The 18801-nt window shown below is 31.4% G+C and overlaps 2 protein-coding genes across 7 annotated transcripts in view; one reads left to right on the top strand and one right to left on the bottom strand.

Moving 5' to 3' along the window:
• LOC106666322 (zinc finger CCCH domain-containing protein 13) overlaps positions 1 to 1589 on the top strand; it is a 29964-nt gene extending 28375 nt beyond the window's left edge. For 3 of the 4 annotated variants that reach the window (XR_002910471.1, XM_014393425.2, XM_014393423.2), the window contains one exon: positions 4 to 1427. Coding sequence is in view for 3 of the 4 variants with exons in the window: in XM_014393425.2 (XP_014248911.1) it covers positions 4 to 131 (128 nt within the window). In the remaining variant the exon portion in view is untranslated. Of the gene's footprint in view, positions 1 to 3 lie in introns of all 4 variants that reach the window. The other variant, XM_024227838.1, reaches the window with a different exon arrangement.
• Positions 1590 to 6326: 4737 nt separating this feature from the next.
• On the bottom strand, positions 6327 to 17075 carry LOC106666353 (delta(14)-sterol reductase). Of its 3 annotated transcripts, none has more exons than XM_014393487.2 (9): positions 16972 to 17075; positions 16345 to 16575; positions 13323 to 13459; positions 12649 to 12840; positions 12405 to 12582; positions 11440 to 11735; positions 11134 to 11381; positions 10940 to 11067; positions 6327 to 8286 (listed from the first exon to the last, which is right to left on the bottom strand). In XM_014393487.2, exons 2-9 carry the CDS (start codon positions 16571 to 16573, stop codon positions 7997 to 7999), a joined length of 1698 nt encoding a protein of 565 aa, XP_014248973.1. In that variant the 5' UTR covers positions 16574 to 16575; positions 16972 to 17075; the 3' UTR covers positions 6327 to 7996. The 3 variants fall into 3 exon arrangements, with proteins under 3 accessions (XP_014248973.1, XP_024083605.1, XP_024083604.1); XM_024227837.1 differs by lacking the exon at positions 16972 to 17075 and adding an exon at positions 16834 to 16957; XM_024227836.1 differs by lacking the exon at positions 16972 to 17075 and adding an exon at positions 16641 to 16810.
• Between the last annotated feature and the right edge of the window lie 1726 nt (positions 17076 to 18801).

The raw sequence follows: 18801 nt of genomic DNA, 5'->3' as shown, positions 1-18801 counted from the left end.
CAGGCACCACTGTAAAAATAGAGCCTGGAAATATTGAAAGCAAGGTCGACACGGATAAACTACAAGAGAGCAACTCTGCTGTTCCCAAGCAGGATAAAGGGAAAGAAGAGACTACTAACACCGAACAGTAATGTGCTAAGGAAATGGAATATTAGAGATAATAGTGAAATATAAAAAACAAAAAACAAAAAAAACACAAAAAATGTTTAAAATATCAAAAAATAATTGAAGGAAAATGATTAAAATAAAAAGAGAGAAGTCACAGGAGGCAAGATGTGGCTTTGTCGCTTTTAGGACAAAAGAGAAAAAGAAGATAGAGACTAAAAAATTGACTAAAAAGAAAAAAAAAAGGAAAGCGGTGCAATAGAGTATGGATTTTTGAATGTAGTTGCACATTATTGGCTGGGTGGATTCCTCTCTTAAACTACCTGCAAGGCAGCACTTACACCAATTAATTGGTATATGAATAATGACACCCCTGATTAGTGTTTACATAATTATGGGTTAGGGTTTAGCTCTTACTTGAAAATATACTAGATATTGTATTATGTATTATGTAATCCTCTTTTTACTGTGAGATTTATTCGTATATGTTCCTTATTTCTAATTGTACCGAGCACCGACGGGGCTTAGCGCGCTGATGTATAATAACTCATTATTATTTTTTTGAAAATGAAATTGAAAAAGCTATAAAATAAATAAAGAGAAAAAGTCGAAAATAAAATTAACATTACAAAAAAAGCTCCTGACGTGCTAGTTTGATATATCATTTAAATAGTGTACGTGCGTATCTGTGTGTGATCCTCTTTTAAGTGTTTTAAAACTGATCAAGAAACTCCAAGTTATATTGAACAATATTAATCTCATGGGGGGTCTACGGGAATTATATACACAAAAAAAAAATAAAAAAGGGAAAAGTATGATTTATATGGTTTTTCATATAAACAATGCATTAGTTAAATTTTCGGAGTTGGTGCAGGCATAAGACTACCCTCATTCTTTCTGAAATTTATATTATATTTAAAAAAATGGTTATTTAAAATAATTTAAAAAATAATGTGAAGTGATTCAAGTGAAGGTGAATTAAGCGATATTCAACAAGCGTGTTGTGCTGATTACCTCAGTTTATACAAGTGCATAATCGTGCTTGTTCAAATATATTAACAAACTGTTGTGCTTCATTTATGTAATACTACTACTACTACTACCTTATATTTAATAATTATAAATCTAGTAAAATTGTTTTAAGGAAGGAAAAATTTACTCTGTACACACTTCGGTGGAGAAAATAATCCAATGTTTTAAAAAAAATTGTTGAACTACATTGATTCTAAAAGTTCGGCAACTGCCAATAAATTTTGACTCATAAATTACAAGTCCCCTCAAAAACCTTGTAGGCGACTAATGTACAGCAGAAAAAAAAAAAATATAATGCTTGATTTTTTTTAGAAACTTTGTATTATTATTTGAGCTTTAGTTGGTTGTAAATCATTTATGAACTACAGATAACAGATAGCTTACTTGGTTTATTATATGAAAAGAATTGAAACAAAAACATTGTGTACGTATTAAATTGTTGTATATTTAAACGTGATTGTATTTTGTGTACAGTCCCTTAAATATGGTATATTCCAAAAAGAACAGTGATAATTTAATTTTCCAGCCCGAATTCTGCGCTATCTGTCTTATTTGTCTATAGTTGCAATAAATTTTAATTTTTGTCTGGAAACTGTGAAATCAAATGTAATGTACATTTTGAGTTTCGTATTCCTCAAGATACCTTTTTGAGTCCTTGATTTTCTTTTTTTTTTTTTTGACCTAAAGGTATAGGTAAAAAGAAAATACCCATTTCCCTTTTTTCTCCTTATTATGAATATTTTTGTTATAAATAAATAAATTAATTTAAACAATAATAAAGTTGAATATACGACAATAAAGTGTCTTTCAACTTTTGGTTACGAAAATTTGGCAGTTCTTTTCTTTTCTTCTATATTAAAATTTTTGTGATTAGACTCGGACCATTAGAATTTTATTTTCCACTAGACATTAACACTAATTTAGTTTTTCCTTTCTTTTTTTTATTATTTAAAAATAAAATAATATTCGAGTTGCCAGTGTGGATTTTATTTCCTTTTGTTTAATATTCCAGAACTGAACTGCAAACTTGTTTTCTGCTATGCGAACAAATTATTTATTATTTTTGAAGTTTGAAATTACATAAAAAATAAATGTGTGTTATGAAAAGAAGCGAACCAAAAAAGTTTGGTGTATATTTTCCATAGAGATTTTATTGGTCATGTGAATTAGTCATCATTTTTATGAAGTTTTTATTTTATATTTTTATATGCTTTACTTTTATAAACAACTTATTCATAATTTATTACTGTTACAAGTTTTGGTTACATTCAAATAAAAGACAAAAGTTTTCATAAAGGCAAGTATCAAGGCTCATTTGTAATGAATACTAATTTATATGGAACATGTGTAAAACATAATTTTTAAAATTTGTTGCTTTTTGGCTTTCCAAAGAGTGAATTTAAATATGCATATAATTCTGCCTTTTGCGCTGCTCATTTTATAAAAATTTACATCTTGATGTGTTAAATGATAGTAGTGTGTAAATTTTATAAAAGGTGCATTGCTAAAATATATGTATATTTATATTTATTTAACTATGTGTAGGTATAAATAATGTTCAATAATAAAGGGCAAATTCTAATTTGAATCAACAAATCGAATTTAAAACAAACTAATTTTGCCTTTGGAAACACATTGCCTATTAGCAAAAATTATACATATCGCTTACAAAAGAGTGTTAAGGACAAAAACATTATTTCAATAAATATTCAAACGAAAAAAAAAAACAGCAGTTTTTAAAATTTATTTTTTCCTAAACATTACAAAGAAGATTGTAGCATATGATATTTAAAATAAGGGGGGATTTAACACTTTTCCAAAAAGCTTGGGCTACGAATTGGCAGAAATATAGATTAAAATTGATGTAGACCAAATTTGCCTTTTTAAATGTGAAAGCACAAGGTTGTCGAAAGCGTTTCCTTATCCACCAGCATGACTAATAAAGAGAAAGGGTATCAGCACTGCGAAAGGGCTCGCCTCGTTTCTCAGCTCAAGCAAGTTGCAAGTGACCTCAGGAAGGAGAGGTTGTTATCTAGTTGACAATTTAATACAATGCGACTTCTGACCTGTCATAAATTTTAGGCAAGGGGATCAGAGGCCATCATTTTTCACACCGATAGATAAGTTAAAAGAAAAAAGAAATGAATCTTTGAGAGAGCGAGGTAAGAAATACGTTTCAGAATGGGTTCCAGCATATACCAAGTTCGATCCGAAGAAACATCCATTGGTATATTTTTTAATTAATTAACTATTTAGAGTAAAAGTTTTATGCAGTTTTGATTAGTACTTTATTAAAAAGCATTGTATATTTGCTAAAAATCATGCAAGAATTTTTTTTGTTATTGGTTTTATTTTATAAATTTTTTTTAGAATGCGTTACCTATGCCTCCACCTCATGTTCAGCTTTTAGCAGGAGATTTAGTAGGTTTATGTCAGTGCTTGAGAAGAAATGGCTTGCAGGACGACTGTCCAAAGTTGGGATGCAAAGGGGGCTTGCATTGCATGACGCGTCCCATTCCAACCTGCTTGCCTAGTGGACTCGGCGAGCCTCCGCCCCCGCCAGTTGTGATCAGCAGACCAAAGATCGTCCCTTGCCCAGAGACTTTGCGTCAAAACCGTCTCAAACGCCAGAAAGAAAAGAAAGAACGGTGTGAAAAGTTCATCCGGGAAGGGCGGAAAAACTACACACACTACTACTGCAAGGATCTCTTCTTCAAACCGTGCTTTAGACACGACGGTACGTACGTGAGGAAAGTGCTTGTCAATGAGAGAGAGACGCAAACCAACATCGAAGATTTTTGCAAGTGTAAAGAACCACTGATCGAATATTCTGGTGAATGCGTCGATGGTTTGATCGACAGTTTGAAGATCGAAGAAGGGGGGACTTCGGACCCAAACCAGGTGGATGTTGAAATCGCTTTCAAAGAGAAAATGGCTGAATGCAAGGAAACTCTTGCTAGAAAGTTTGTGGTGGAACCTGTGAGACCAAGATCCAAATCCATCCAAGAAGAGCCATCATTGGCCGAAGCATCAGTGTGTTCCAGTGACGGTGTAAAAAATACCGTATTGGTTTTATAAATTATCTGCAAACTCACATTTTCTGTATTTAAAACAATTTAGAATAAATAATCTAAAAAATCATAAATAAATCATGTGTTTTTTTCCAGCCTACATTTCTACTTTTAAAGTCTACATTTTAGTGTAAATTACAAAAAATTATAGTATGAATAAGAAATTATTGTATAAGTATAATAAATACATAAATGCGATTATAAAAAGAGACAAGCCAGCATAACTATTTTTTTAAAGAATTATAAGATAATAATTAATTATATCAGAAATCATTTTTATCTTTTGAGTTTTGGCATTAAAGGAGAAAATCGACAAAAATGGCTTATAAGCCAATAGCAAAGCTGAAAAGCAACAATGAACGCGACAGCACCAGTCGGGCCAAAAGTCTGATAGAAATTGTTGATCTAGACCATAACTGCGAACGAGTCAACCTATTGACAGAGTTGAAAAATATCCGAAACATGTTGTCGCATAAAAGTCGTAGGTAAGAAATCAATTTGTGCCAAGTTTTTGTCAAATATTGAACCAGTATTTAACTTACATTTACTTTTTTTTTTTAAAAAAGCAAATATAATTTTGCCAAGACTTAGTTACTATTTTATAAATTTCAGCATATAGACTAATATTATGCTATAATAGCTTGTAATTTAATATTTTAGTGAAGTGAAAGAATGGCTTGATAAAAAAAAGAAAGTAGTAAGGCACAAATACAATGATGTAGTATATGAATCAGTTCTGTGCGATGAACAAACTCAAGAAAACAAAGACAATCAGGCTGATGAAAAAGACTCTTCTCCAAGAGATGAGGTACGTCTTTGAATTAAATAAAAATACTCTTATAAAAATTGAAAATTTTCCTTCTATTTTACTCTAGCCTGAAGAAGACCAACAGGCATTGGTAAACACAAGAAATATTATTTACAAATGTCAGTGTAAGAAAAGAAACGGACTTCAGCATGAGTGTCCTAATATAGAGATTCAGGATGCAACTGTTACTACCAAAGAAGAAGAAGAAGCTCCTGTTGAAAAAGAAGCTGATGAGGCACCAAAGAAGGAAAAAAAGAGTCCAAATTATATAAAATTAGCTAAAAAATATTACAAGGAGAGTTTTTGTGAAAAAATTCAGGTTCCTTGCCAACGCCATGGACCTGGTTTCAGAAGGAGGCAATTACATCGGAACGCGAAGACGCAGACTGAAATCAAGGAAAATCTTGTGAGCCCGGCTAAAACAGATATTAATAAATTGTCGGTCAAGATGCCGCCTAGTAGCTCGTCAATACCTCCGCAGATGAATGAAAAGATGTATCTGAGCGAACGCCTCAGGAAAAAAATCCCTCATATTCTGATGAATGAAGTGGGCCAGTTTGAGTTGAGAGTGGCACCTGCGAATTTCATTTGTATGCTTAAAGAGGACAAAAAATATGTTAGGAGACCGATCGGTCCGATAAAGACAGAGCCTGTGAGAAACAAGTTAATATCACAGAAAGAATGCACCCCGCAGAAAGGCATGGATGATTATATCGATGATTTACAAGAAGATGCAAATTATGAGGTTGTTAAGAAACCGAGTTTGTTGCCTACATATTCACATATTATATGAATTATTTTAGTTTCAATTTATTATTTACTTTTAAAAAATAATTGTCCTTTTACAAAGTAAACAACCAAAAAATTTGTCAAATACTACTAGAATGAGAATGAATTTTGAATGATTTTGACTGTCTTTTTTTTACATTTTTACAAGCTAGGATTGAATTGAAAAGTAATTCCTGTCATGCAGGAGTTAGCTGTCTGTCAAACCGTCAACCATTGGCTGTAAAACCCCTTTACAATACTTCATTTTTCGTATCATTATCAACTTAAAATAACCATGGGCTCTACCAATATTCAAACCCAGAACCGCTAGACCATCGTGGCAAATGTGTACTTTAGTATCCATTTCAGTTGCTAGGATTGATTCGACTTGGAGTATTGAAATACTTCTAAATCAAACACAAAATTGTAATGATTAATATTGCAGATTTTTTCTCCATCGACGGCTGAAATAATTGATATAGTAAAATATCATAAGATATGACTATATTGGTGATTGTTGTTTACAATAATTTTCTCGCAGGCTTTGTGATGTTTTTATTTGAAGAAATTTTCTTTTACGTCTGAATTACAAAATTCAAAATTGATTACAATTTACAAATAAAATATGCTTAAAAAATTAAAAACAAAAAATTCACTACGCTACATTTTAATTACTCAAGTTACAGTTCCTAAATATTTATTTGTTAATGTTTATTTGTTAACTTAAAACGTGCATTTTAATTTAAAAATTTGTGTACATTTTGGCTGAAATTTTCAATTCCATAAGATTTTATCCGCTTTATTTATGCCTTTATAATACAGTTGAGATCAACGCTGACAACAACTTTAGTTTAAACATTTCAGTTTAAAACAATCATGATTATTTACAAGTTTTAAAATATCTTAAAGAATTTGTATAATAATTTTAATTATGAAACTTTAAATCTTGTTGTTGGTCTTTTTTTATCTTTCAAATTTTTTTACATGTAAAGATACATATTTCCAAACAGCACCTTTTACACATAGAACAAAAATTATAGCAGGATGTATAAATAAAACGTACTGAACATCCTGCTTTCATATTGGTCTGTTTACTTAAAAAATACATATTATGTAGTCAAGTTAAAATAGATCATGTTTCAAATATACTTTTTTTTGTACAGACATTAAAAAATTACTAACATGCTACAGTAAATGTACCACTTATGTTCTAAAATTTTATTTTTTTGCACAGTTAAAAAGAATGAAACAGCAGAGTGAAGTAAAACCACCATCCATTATTTTACAATATAATTTTATATATATTAAAATAAAAAGGCGATAACATGAAAATATCTACCCCGATGAGATCAAGAACGTTAATTATTGTTTTTGGAAAGCTATTCCAAATCATTATTTATTATACAAGCTTAAATTTTAACACTAGAAACACCATGTTCACAAAACTGCAAAATGAAGGGATAAACAAAAAAAAGTACATCTAAACTTTGTTAAAACCAAACGTCAAATCTCAGTATGTAGTATAATAATTTAAAAAGTCCTCAAACTAAAGATTTATAGTAATTTTGCTAAAGCTGAGTCGATAAATTTTGTGATTTTTTTTACAAAAATTCTAAGTTCTTTCTTTGCATTTTTTTTTAAATCAATCTTACCTGACATTTTTATATATAAAATGTTCCGTATCTCAAGATCTCCAAATAATCGTTATTTAACGGTCACTAAACATTACACACTTATACTCACAGTAAATATATTAAATAATACTTTTAATTCTGTAGTTTGGTAAATAGATATAAATGCAAAGAAAGAAAATTGAATTTACGAAGAAAATTAAACAAAAAATATTGCAAGAATTTTCGTTATTTATCTAAAAAAATATATATAGTTAAAATAAAAGTTACTAATATCTTCTTATTTGTACAATGCTTATATACATCATTATATTTTTTTAAATTTTTTTCAATAAGTACAGACTATTTAAATCAAATTATTGTACATTGTTTCAGGTATATACATTACCTTAATTTTGTCTTTTATAGTATTTAAAAATTTTCTACTCAAAAATCAATTACCTTTAAAGATATTTTTTTACTTTTAAAAATTAAAAAAAAAAATAATAAAAAACTGAGCAAAAGTGGTAACGGGATAATGATATTAGGTACTTGGGAGGGTGAAAATTCAAACATGCTTACACAAAAAAAAAAAAAAAAAGTTAAAACACACGAGGTATTAACCGGCTCTTGACCATCATCGTATAAGTCACCCAGGCAGTCGGGTGTTGTACAAAGCTTCTCTCTTCTACACGAGTGACTTGATACAGATGCTCGAATATGGCGAAGAGTGGAATGACAAACGGAACCCAATGAAACTGGGTGACGCCTCCGCACAATAAGCCCCATGCCATTTGCATGAGGAGAAAACCGGTATAGTTCGGGTGCCTTACAAATCCCCAGAGGCCGCCTCTGAAAAGATTTGAACCGAATCTTCTCTCCTGGACAATATCTGAAATAATATGTTTAATTAATAACAGTAAAATGTCTGGAGTGATGGTACACTAGCTAATTTAGTGGATGTCCTTAGTTAAAATTCATTGACAATTTAAAAGTTTGTCACAATTCAATCAAGTCCCTTCTTCTTGTACTGGTCAAACTAACTTTTAAACTATTAACTAATTTATTCACTTTTATTAGAACCTTTCAAGAAGACCTGGCTTCAGAGAAACAAACATCAAAATAAATATGCTTCCAGTATTAGAAGTATCAACTTTTTTTTCACTCTCGATGTCTCTGGATCGAGGTATGGCCTTGAAGAAAAAAGCAAATTCTGTTGTAACTGCCAAACTTCCAGCCTACTTAAGGTCATCATCAGAGCAATACAATCTTAAATGTTTACGGATTAACTTATTTATTTTTAGATCACCTGTAAAAAACTTAACTATGTCAACCTGTAGACATATTTAAGATTGTTTTACCCTGATAATGGCTGTAAAATAGATGTAAAGCTAGGCAGTAACAACTCAATTTGCCTTCTTCTATTTTTTTTTTTTTTTTTTTTACGAGGGTTCGCAACAGCAGAGATCATATAAACCCTCAGGGTGCCGTTGTTTTTGAAAAAAAAGCCCATTTGTAAGTATTTCGGGTTTGAATGCAGGGTCGCTGGATTCGAACCCGGGGCCTTAAAGTGATGAGCGCCGTGTCAAAGACTAAACCTTGCGGCCACCAACGCCCCCCATTTTTTTTGCTATTTGCCTTCTTCAAGACATATTTTGATCCAGAGTTTTTGTGAGTGAAAATAAATATGCACTTTTTTTTTAAATTCAATTACTAGGTGCCTTTACTCCCTTCGCTTGCCAAGCCCAGGTCATTTTGCCACACTGTTTTTTCATTTCTCACTCATCCGTACCATAAAAGCTAGCAGGTGGCCCCACCTTTTTTTTTTTTTTTTTTTTTTTTTTAAAATAAGTAAAAAAGAGCAACTTCAAGTAAATAAACTCAAAAACTTCCACACCTTCCAATTTTTGGAAAGCTTGCTAGAAAAAATAACTTGTACGCTATTCCAAAGCTTCATCAAAAACAATATTTTCTATTTTTTCTTTTACTTTGCATTCTACTTTAATGCCGATCTTGGTGATTCACCACGACAGGGCTACAAATAACAGTCTATTTTCTATTCTGTTTTTTTGAATTTTCAAACCTATTTTCTCAAAACTTGTTATTTATTTATGGTCATAGCATATGCTAAATAAACTGGGAATTGCTATCATTTCAAAAGAAAGGGCATCTCGTGTCAAAATATATGGAAGGATATGCACATATCTCCCTTTTTATTTCGCAGTGAAGTATCGTCTTATGAATTTTTCTTAATATCAAACGGGTCCCATTACGCAAACCGTGTCCTATGCATAAATTTCTTAACGGCATAACTATATATCCTGCTTTTAAGTTCTGCAGGAGGCAAATCCGAATGTTTCTTTTTTTGTAATTATCAATGATACATTTTAAACATATGTTTTCATTGTTGCCTAGAGGCTCAGCATGAAAAAAGATGGAGAGATCTTATGATAAAAACTTCCATAACTTTGAGAATCGTAATTCATTTTTAGCATTTTTTTAATTCAATTGGTATTAAATAGCTGTTTACTTAACATGTAAAAAAAATACAGTCCTCGGAGAAAATCTTTCACAATTTTAATCTGAACAAAAAGCATAAACTAGCTAACTTCCGAATTAAAATAAGTACTAATAGTATTTTTTTTTTTTTTACAAATTTCAAATTAGGCTTATTTTGTAGGGGAAAAAACCGTTCCTTTGTCCAACAATACATAATTGACATGGTTTCTTAAAGTTTAAACTTTAATAGAATTACAAAAAATACTGATAAATGTGAAAAATTCTATTAAAATATTTCATTTACCCTCTCCCTATCTTTTTCCCGTTCTCCATCAAAATCGTATAGGTCCCTTTCTCTCACTCCCACTCTCTCTCTCTCTCTCTCTCTCTCTCTCTCTCTCTCTGTCTCTCTCTCTCACACACACACAAAGTTAAAACTTTTTTAAAATATTATAGAGATATTAGATATTATTAAGATTATTTTCAGTTCAAAAGCATTGCACTAAATTCAGTGGATATCTGCAAGTTTTTCTTGAGTTGGAATGAAAGTTCTTATACAGACCAATTCAGATACCCACAGTTTTTCTTCTTTCTTAGAAACTAGAAGACCCTAAGATTAGTTACGAAGAATGGACCTTGATCTAAAATTTTACGGCAGAGAAGTTTCTATTTATTTTTAACTACTGTATTTTGTTTGATTTATTTTAATAAACGGAGCATAGATTAACTTACAAATCTAACACAAACTTATATCAAAAATTAAAGGCATTTTTAATTGGACAATTTTTTTCTCTTTTGTGAATATATCTATTTGAAAATCCATGTTTGCAATTGATCCTAAAATTTAATATTTGCTCCTGCAAATAAAAAATGTAATTGTGAAATCTGTTTGATGTTAAAATGATAGTGAAGTGGTTGGTAGACAAATGGAGTGGCCCTAGTAATCGAGTTGGAGGTCAATGCCCTCTGGAAAGTATCATTTCTGGCCTATCATCTAACTGGTTCGTTTTGTGGGAAATTGTGCTTAATTGTCAAGTCTCACTTACCCTGGAGTTTATCCACTCTGTGGTGTTTGAGGAATTTTGCCTTCTGTTCAGAGCTCACTCTATAAACAATGTATCCGACTAAATACATCAGAGAGGCAGCCATCACGACGTAGAAATTATTAAAAACCCTTAAAAAATAAATAAAATTAAAAAAATCATTATATTAAAATTTAATTAGTTGAGAAAAGACTCACTCGACCGTTTGTAAATATTTAGGCAGGAGAGCAAGCCAAAAAGGTAAAATGGAACGCCAAATAAGAAAAAAATATCCAGTTCCTTCTTGTGTGACTGTGTAAGTTGATAAAAAGGAGTTTTCAAACATTAAGAAATCTAAGGCAAACAGAACCTGAAAGGCGCAAACTACCATCAGCGGAACTGAAAACTCGCTCGGCCTTGCTACACTTTCTACTTCTTTCAAAGCAAACAGACAATTCAATAAAACCTGTAAATACACATAAATAAGTTATACACCGCACAAAAAAATTATTATTTTAACATACCAAAGTTACAAACGATGTCCTTAAAACAACAGTCTTAAAATCAAGAGGGCCAACACGAGGGTTGACTTCTCCACCCGTCCAAAAATCGTAGACGAAATAGCCCGTATTGCCCAATGGGTTCCTGACAACTTTCTGGTATACGGATTTGACATATAAAACCACACTTAAAAAGACTGCATAGACTGTCGCCATAAAGAGAAACGGGACTGACTTGTCTAGCAGTTTGGTAAGAGGGAACGAAGTGTAATAGTAGATAGCAGTGAAAACACCAAGGGTCACAAATAAAGTTCCAATTCCTAAAAAAAAAGTTAAAAAAATTAATTTACAAAAAAAAATAAAAATTATTCATTTAGGATCTACTCTTAGGATTATTTCAACCTAGACATTTATTTTGAACTCAATTCGCAGGTTTATCCTAAGAGAATGTCAAATTCTAAATAATTTGCTCCAAAATAAATAAATAAATTTATAATCTTCTCTTATTACTAAATCCTAGCAGTGATTCCAGACGAACTGGATATTTTTCCCCTATTATAATCAATTATTTACTTTAACATTTGACAAAACAGCATGTTAATTGATAAAATTTGGGATGTTTTTTATTTTAGGGAAATGCAAAAAATGGAAAGAGCTCTTGTCATTGCTTATATCCGCAAGATCCATAAAATGCTTAGTTATGGCTAAATGAATCTAGGTCTCGTTAATTTTTGTACAAGCATTTTTATCTAAAAGAACTACTGAATACAAGCATTAAATTAACATTATCCAGCCCACTTTGATATATTTTATTTTTACACTAGCAATTTGTTATAATTTTGAACAATCAGACTAATATTGTTATGTTGTTTTGAACAAATACATTAACTAACGTGTGTGGGTATTTCGGTGGTACATATACTAAAATATACAAAATTCAATACATGGTTTTTGTACAAATATATTTTTAAACTGTACATAATACAAACCATTGTTCCTATACATCAAACGGGTTCCTCGTATGACTGTGCCATCACTTTTAAATCCAAGGGGGAGAGTTGCCAAAATAAACTGACTGAGCAGAAAACCCGTATACCAAACTGCAGCGTCCTTGTCAATGACTTTAACATGAGAGAAAGTAACGTTTGGCACAAGTGAGCAATTTCCCTAAAAACAATTTAATAAAATTAATTGACAAAGTTAATTTTTTTTTAATCGAAAATATAAATTTACTGAAACACATCCGACGTAAGACAAGAAAACAAGTGCAGGGTAGAAGAACATCATGAAAAGGGCGAGCAAAGTCTTTACAAAACCGGTGTAATTTTGAGTGGTTTTTTTCGTCTCTTTGACATTGTTCTCAGGCAGGACTGTCACATCTGAGTCACTGTCTTTGAGTCCTTTGGCATTCTGATTTTTCTCAAACTGAAATTAATTAAATATCTCTTTTATAAATATTTTCAACAATACTGGCTTCATAAATCAAATTATTTCAATGAATTCTAACACTCCAAAATATTAATCCTGACCTATTAATAAAATTTGGTTTAATATTTTTGATATTATTACAATTTTACTATGATATATAGATTATATGGGAGGATCGTTTGGAAAATTAATTTTTTTAAATTAGTATGCCCCTATTAATAATAATAAAGGGTTCAATTATTTTCATTTGCATACACAATATTTAGTAAAATTATAACAGGATCAAAATCAATTTTTTAAAATACTATTCAGTTTCTATATTGTATTAAAAAATAATAACTGAAGTGTTCCCAATACTTATGAAAATTTTGAAAATGAAAACAAAAAATAACGATCCGGTGATAAGTTATCTTATTTATTTAAAGATTAATCGTCACTTTATCAAGATATAAACATAATGTTAATAGTTAATAATTCACCTCGTCTTTAAACGTACTGCGTGTTAATTTCCTCACTGAGGTCATCATGTCAGTAGCAACTTCCTCGAATTTTTGCACACTGCTTCGAACGACCTCTTCGACCATTTTTCTGTCAGGCGTTAGAGAATCCCGAATTACTTTAAAAAAAAAAATTAATAATTTATTTCTCAAATATAGGTACAATACAATACAAAAAAAAAAGTATCTCACTGGACCCCTCCCTTGACAGCATTTGAGGATGCTTCAAGTATACAAGATATATAAAGAAAGAGAGAAAAAGTTATTTAAAAAAAAAAAAATAGAATATAACGGTAAAAACACAAATATTGGGTAAATAAACATGTAAAAGAGAACAAAGCAAGACAAAGGGGAGCAAATAAAATATGAACAATTGTTAAGAACGAATTAGAATTTTTAAAAATTGAATTTATGTATTAGTAAGTATCTAATGAGTGTAGAAATGTGTGGTGATTAATGACGGTTAGTCGATATTTATTTAGAAATCGTGAGATGCGGTCTGGTGTGATGTAGGTTTCAGAAAAACATTTTCTTTATCGTGCCAACGTTTCGATCTTCATTGAGATCATCTTCAGGGCTGGGATTTACAAACATTGTTTACATATAACAATTACATTTTGGATGTGGAAAAGTGAATTTATACAATGCAAAATATATTTTTTATATATTCAATCAAAGTATTTCTACTCACTCAAAGTGTTTGCCTTCTGTGTAATTGTGCCATTCTTGCGTGTCGTGTCGAGACGCAGCCAGTGAGATTTTGCTATTTTGTGTTTATATACGTTGGATTTTGAAGGAGTGGGGAAGGAAGTCGGTATAGAAAAGACATTTTTGTATAAGGCATCGGCTTATTTGAGGTGAAAAGAGCCGACGAAGGGAAAAAATCCACTTTTCCACATCCAAAATGTAATTTTTATATGTAAACAATGTTTGTAAATCCCAGGCCCTGAAGATGATCTCAATAAAGATCGAAACGTTGGCACGATAAAGAAAATGTTTTTCTGAAACCTACATTACACCAGACCGTATCTCACGATTTCTAAATAAATATCTAATGAGTGTTTAGCAATACGAGTCGAGTTGAGAAATGAGCTGGGATAAAAAAATAATATACATTACTATAATTTTATTTTTAATATAATTATAACACTAGTGTAAGAATTGATACTCATAAAAATCCAGCATGATCTCATTATATATTATTGTGTTTTTATTGTTGTTACATAAACATAAATAAGGAATAACTGCTTTATGTTCATTGGATATTTTTTAAATAATTTTCTTAATAACTAACTAGTAAACTTTTTTTTTAATATTGATTTTAATAAGTTCAAACTTTGGTAGTTATTAGCTAGAATAAATGTACTTGTTAAATTGTTCTTTATCTTGATGTATTTAATAATAAAACAACATATATAGCAGTAATAGAAATGTCAAATTCATTTTACAGCTTTTATAGACCTGTAAAGCCATTGGGGCAATGGCTCAGGTACAACTAACGATTTATCCAAATCAGGCTTTATCGAATATATCATGACTCAGTTAGGTTAAGATATTTACAAATGTAATTTATTGTACATGTAAAAATATTGAACGTTAAGCGTATTTTTGCCAGGATTGTTGCGAGTACAGATTCACTGTGATATTTGTCACCTTCTCAGGGTAGTGAATCTGGTATCAAATTGGTTCTGTGGTCCAACCATCACAGCATTTATCTTTCTGGACTATTTCAAAATAACAAAATGTATGCAATATTTTCTAATTTTATATATATCTTTGGGCTAATTCACTAATTATTTGTCCACTATTGTATTTCAAGTGTAAATATCCGGAATTTGTTGGTTTATTTATTTTTCTTTTTTGCCTTATGCTTTTACGTATTAGCCAGATTCTATGTAGTGTGTATAGATTATACTTTTGGGGAAAGAGTAACATGAAAGTTAATTCTAAGTGTGTAGAGATTAGTGACCGTTAATCGATAGTTATTCAGATATCGTGAGATGCGGTCGGGTGTGATGTAGGTTTCAGAAAAACATTTTCTTTATCGTGCCAACGTTTCTCGTAGCACTCTCAACACGACACGCAAGGATGGCACAATTACACAGAAGACAAACACTTTGAGCCCTGAAGATGATCTCAATAAAAGATCGAAACGTTGGGACGATAAAGAAAATATTTTTGTGAAACCTACATCACACCCAACCGCATCTCACGATATCTGAATAACTACTGTTAATTCTAAGGGAGACAGTGAAAATCGAGCCCATGGCTGCAAGGTCTACGAGCCGAGAGCATTTCACGCTCACTGCTCGACTACCACGGTCTCAAACCTATAAACTAAAAAAATTCTGTTATGCCAGAGTTGGTTATTGTTCGAGGGAAATTGTTCGATGTCACATTGCCAGATCAGTGGCTCTGGTATCTCAATAATCACAATTAAGCGAAAACAAAATTTTAGAAAATTGATTAGATCATTAAGACACATTAACTACAAGCAACTTGGACATAACATTATTCGTGATCATGTAAGAAATAAAAAATTTGTATAAATTTGTATTGTGTATTTCTGTTGGATTAAACTTGTTCTAGATACTGTAACAATTTGAAATTTAAAATTCTTTTTCGACAGATTGTACAGATCACCAAATGAAGCTAGTGCTGCCTGTTTTTTAACACTAACTCTGTTTCCAAATGCAGTAACAATTATATTTGAAAAATTACAATTGCCCTCTTAAATCCTTTTTTTGAGCTTGTTACTGATCAGTCAACACAAGGAGATCTCACAAATTATTAAATTTGTTGCTAAATATTACAAAAAAAAATCATAATATTATGATTCCTTCATAGCCATACAGAGAAATTGACCATTTTACGATACTTTTTTATTAAATTCTCAAATAAAATTCCAAGAGGCTACACAGGGATTGAAATCCACCACCGAACACAGATTAAAATATTAAATATTTAACACACATTTTGGAGAGAAAAAAAGATAGATTCTTACGCTCAATTTTCTTGAGTGCGTTGGCCACCTTTGACGGTTTTGACGGTGACTTGGACTTCGCATTACTCCTAGCCACCCTCTCAGATTTTCTGGTAGGCGACTTCTCCTTGTACGGAATCTTTTTCTTCGTTTTCTCCGACTTGTCTTCCTTCTGAGACCGTGACTTAGACCTGGACCTTAAAACCGCTTCATACCTCGAAGGCGATTTCCTCAAGCGTGATCTCTCCATATCTAGTTTAACAAATAAAAAAAAAAATATAATAATTGAATTATTGTTATTATTGATATTATTTAACTGGATCTTCTTGTGATTTTAGTTTCTGTTTTAGTTTATTATGGAATTTTTTTTTCTTCCTGGACAACTTCCAATCGGCAGGTTTAATTTATTAATAAAGACCCACGTGGTTTTTTTTATTCGAATAAAGCCTCCTTTTCGGCCTGAAAATAGAACCGCGAGACCCGACAATTATTAATAGAAGCGAAGCGTACCTCCGAACCGCTGAGGTTAAGGGCCTTTGCCGCGTCGAACGCAGCGAAACCCGGCCCCCGAGGCTAAACGCAGTACAAAACGGCGTAGTTCAAGAGTAAAAGAGGCAAAAACGAAATATTGAGACTGTCGAAACTCACCGTAAAATGTTACACAGATTTACACGGAGGATCGTTGAGTCGGCGACAAAGAGACGCTACACAGGGACCGACGCTCAACGTCCAAAACAACACAAACATTCCCGACTTAACGGTAGGTTGCAAGTTCTTAACCGTTGAAATTACCCTCGGAAACCCCCTCCAGCTAACAACGCCTCTTCTATTACAAATCTACGTGTATTCCCTTACTAAACTGCCTTTTTCTTTATTGAAAAAGTATTTTTTCAGCCCTAAAAACTGTCATTTCCTTCCAACTGCGAGCACTCGATCTTTTCGTAATATTAAAATAAGAAGACTTATATTTGCTTATATCTGCTGTTACGCAATCAGTCTCATACATAATGCGGGATAATTTTCAAACCTCTAAGGCCAACTTCTGCTATTATGTACACAATTAAAAAGATCAATGTTAGTTGTTAGAGCTATTACAGCAAACTTTGATCATATTGATTAATATTATTTGGCTGATCAATTAAACAAAGAAGAATCAGAATTAACCTGATTTTTCCCACGTTCTGCATTAAACTGCTCATAAATGAATAGGGTTATTGCCAATTTTATAATATTTACTTTCCCTAGCATTTTTATTATAAATTGCATTCAAATTTAATAATGATTAAATAATTCAATTATTTTATCTTTACTTAAGAAAAAGTTAATTAAGAGATTTTGAAAAATAAAAGGTTTTAATTCCAAAATTTTGTTTATCGGGCACAATAATTTTTTTTTTTAAACAATTAATACCGTGTAATAAGTAATACCCACATATGGCACTCTCAACACGACATGCAAGAATGGCACAATTACACAGAAGACAAACACTGAGCCCTGAAGATGATCTCAATAAAGATCGAAACGTTGGCACGATAAAGAAAATGTTTTTCTGAAACCTACATCACACCAGATCGCATCTTACGATTTCTGAATAATAATTCATAGTATACAATATAGGACCAGCAGTCCTTACTGGTGATACATTACATTTTCATTGTGAAAAATATTGGCACATTATTTTTGTTATTTAGATTGTTTAATTATCATGATGCAAATTTATCTCATCAAAATTTACAAAAACTACCAATTTTTCCATCCCAGTGATATTTTATACTTAATTAATTATACACAATTTTTTTTCGAAATGAAAATTTTTTGTCACAGGCGGGATTCGAACCCACGACTTTTCGGCTCAATACGCCGCTGCTCTACCACTTGAGCTACCGTGACTGATCGCCCATGCCACAAACTTCTCATTTCGACTACCTGATTTTATTCTAATTATAAGCAAATCGCGGCTTCATATAGAAACACTTTGTATTAACGATTATACTAGATTAGCGGGACTGTGTACGATTCACAGGTGTGATTCTAGATTAATACTAATTTTTATCAGCTTCTATTAGTATAATCGTTAATAAAAAGTGTTTCTATATGAAGCCGCGATTTGCTTGTAATTAGAATAAAATCGGGTAGTCGAAATGAGAAGTTTGTGGCATGGGCAATCGAAGTCACGGTAGCTCAAGTGGTAGAGCAGCGGCGTACTGAGCCGAAAAGTCGTGGGTTCGAATCCCGCCTGACACAAATTTTTCATTTCGAAAAAAAATTGTGTATAATTAATTGAGTATTTATATAATTAATAGAAGCTGATAAAATTTAATATTTTATACTTATTTTGTAACTGTGATAAATAAATACCATTATTGTTAATAACATTTGCCTTTCTAGTGACGTAATTATTATTTTTTAAAAAATGAGACAGATGAAGCATCCTAATTAACAATATGCTCTTTGATTTTCACAAACTTCGCCCAATTT

This window comes from Cimex lectularius, unplaced genomic scaffold, assembly GCF_000648675.2.
Source record: "Cimex lectularius strain Harlan isolate CLEC.00 unplaced genomic scaffold, Clec_2.1 scaffold62, whole genome shotgun sequence".
Lineage (NCBI taxonomy): Eukaryota > Metazoa > Arthropoda > Insecta > Hemiptera > Cimicidae > Cimex > Cimex lectularius.
Note: the sequence above shows the minus strand (reverse complement) of the source record. Positions and strands in the feature narration are given on the sequence as shown.

Excerpts from the sequence above, each read along its gene's own strand:
- LOC106666353 (XM_014393487.2), bottom strand. The coding sequence starts at position 16,573 with ATGGAGAGATCACGCTTGAGGAAATCGCCTTCGAGGTATGAAGCGGTT. Across the intron at positions 11,068-11,133 it reads AAATATTTACAAACGGTCGA|GGTTTTTAATAATTTCTACG; the intron begins GTGAGTCTTTTC and ends TTATTTTTTAAG. Across the intron at positions 8,287-10,939 it reads CAGAGTGGATAAACTCCAGG|ATATTGTCCAGGAGAGAAGA; the intron begins GTAAGTGAGACT and ends ATATTATTTCAG.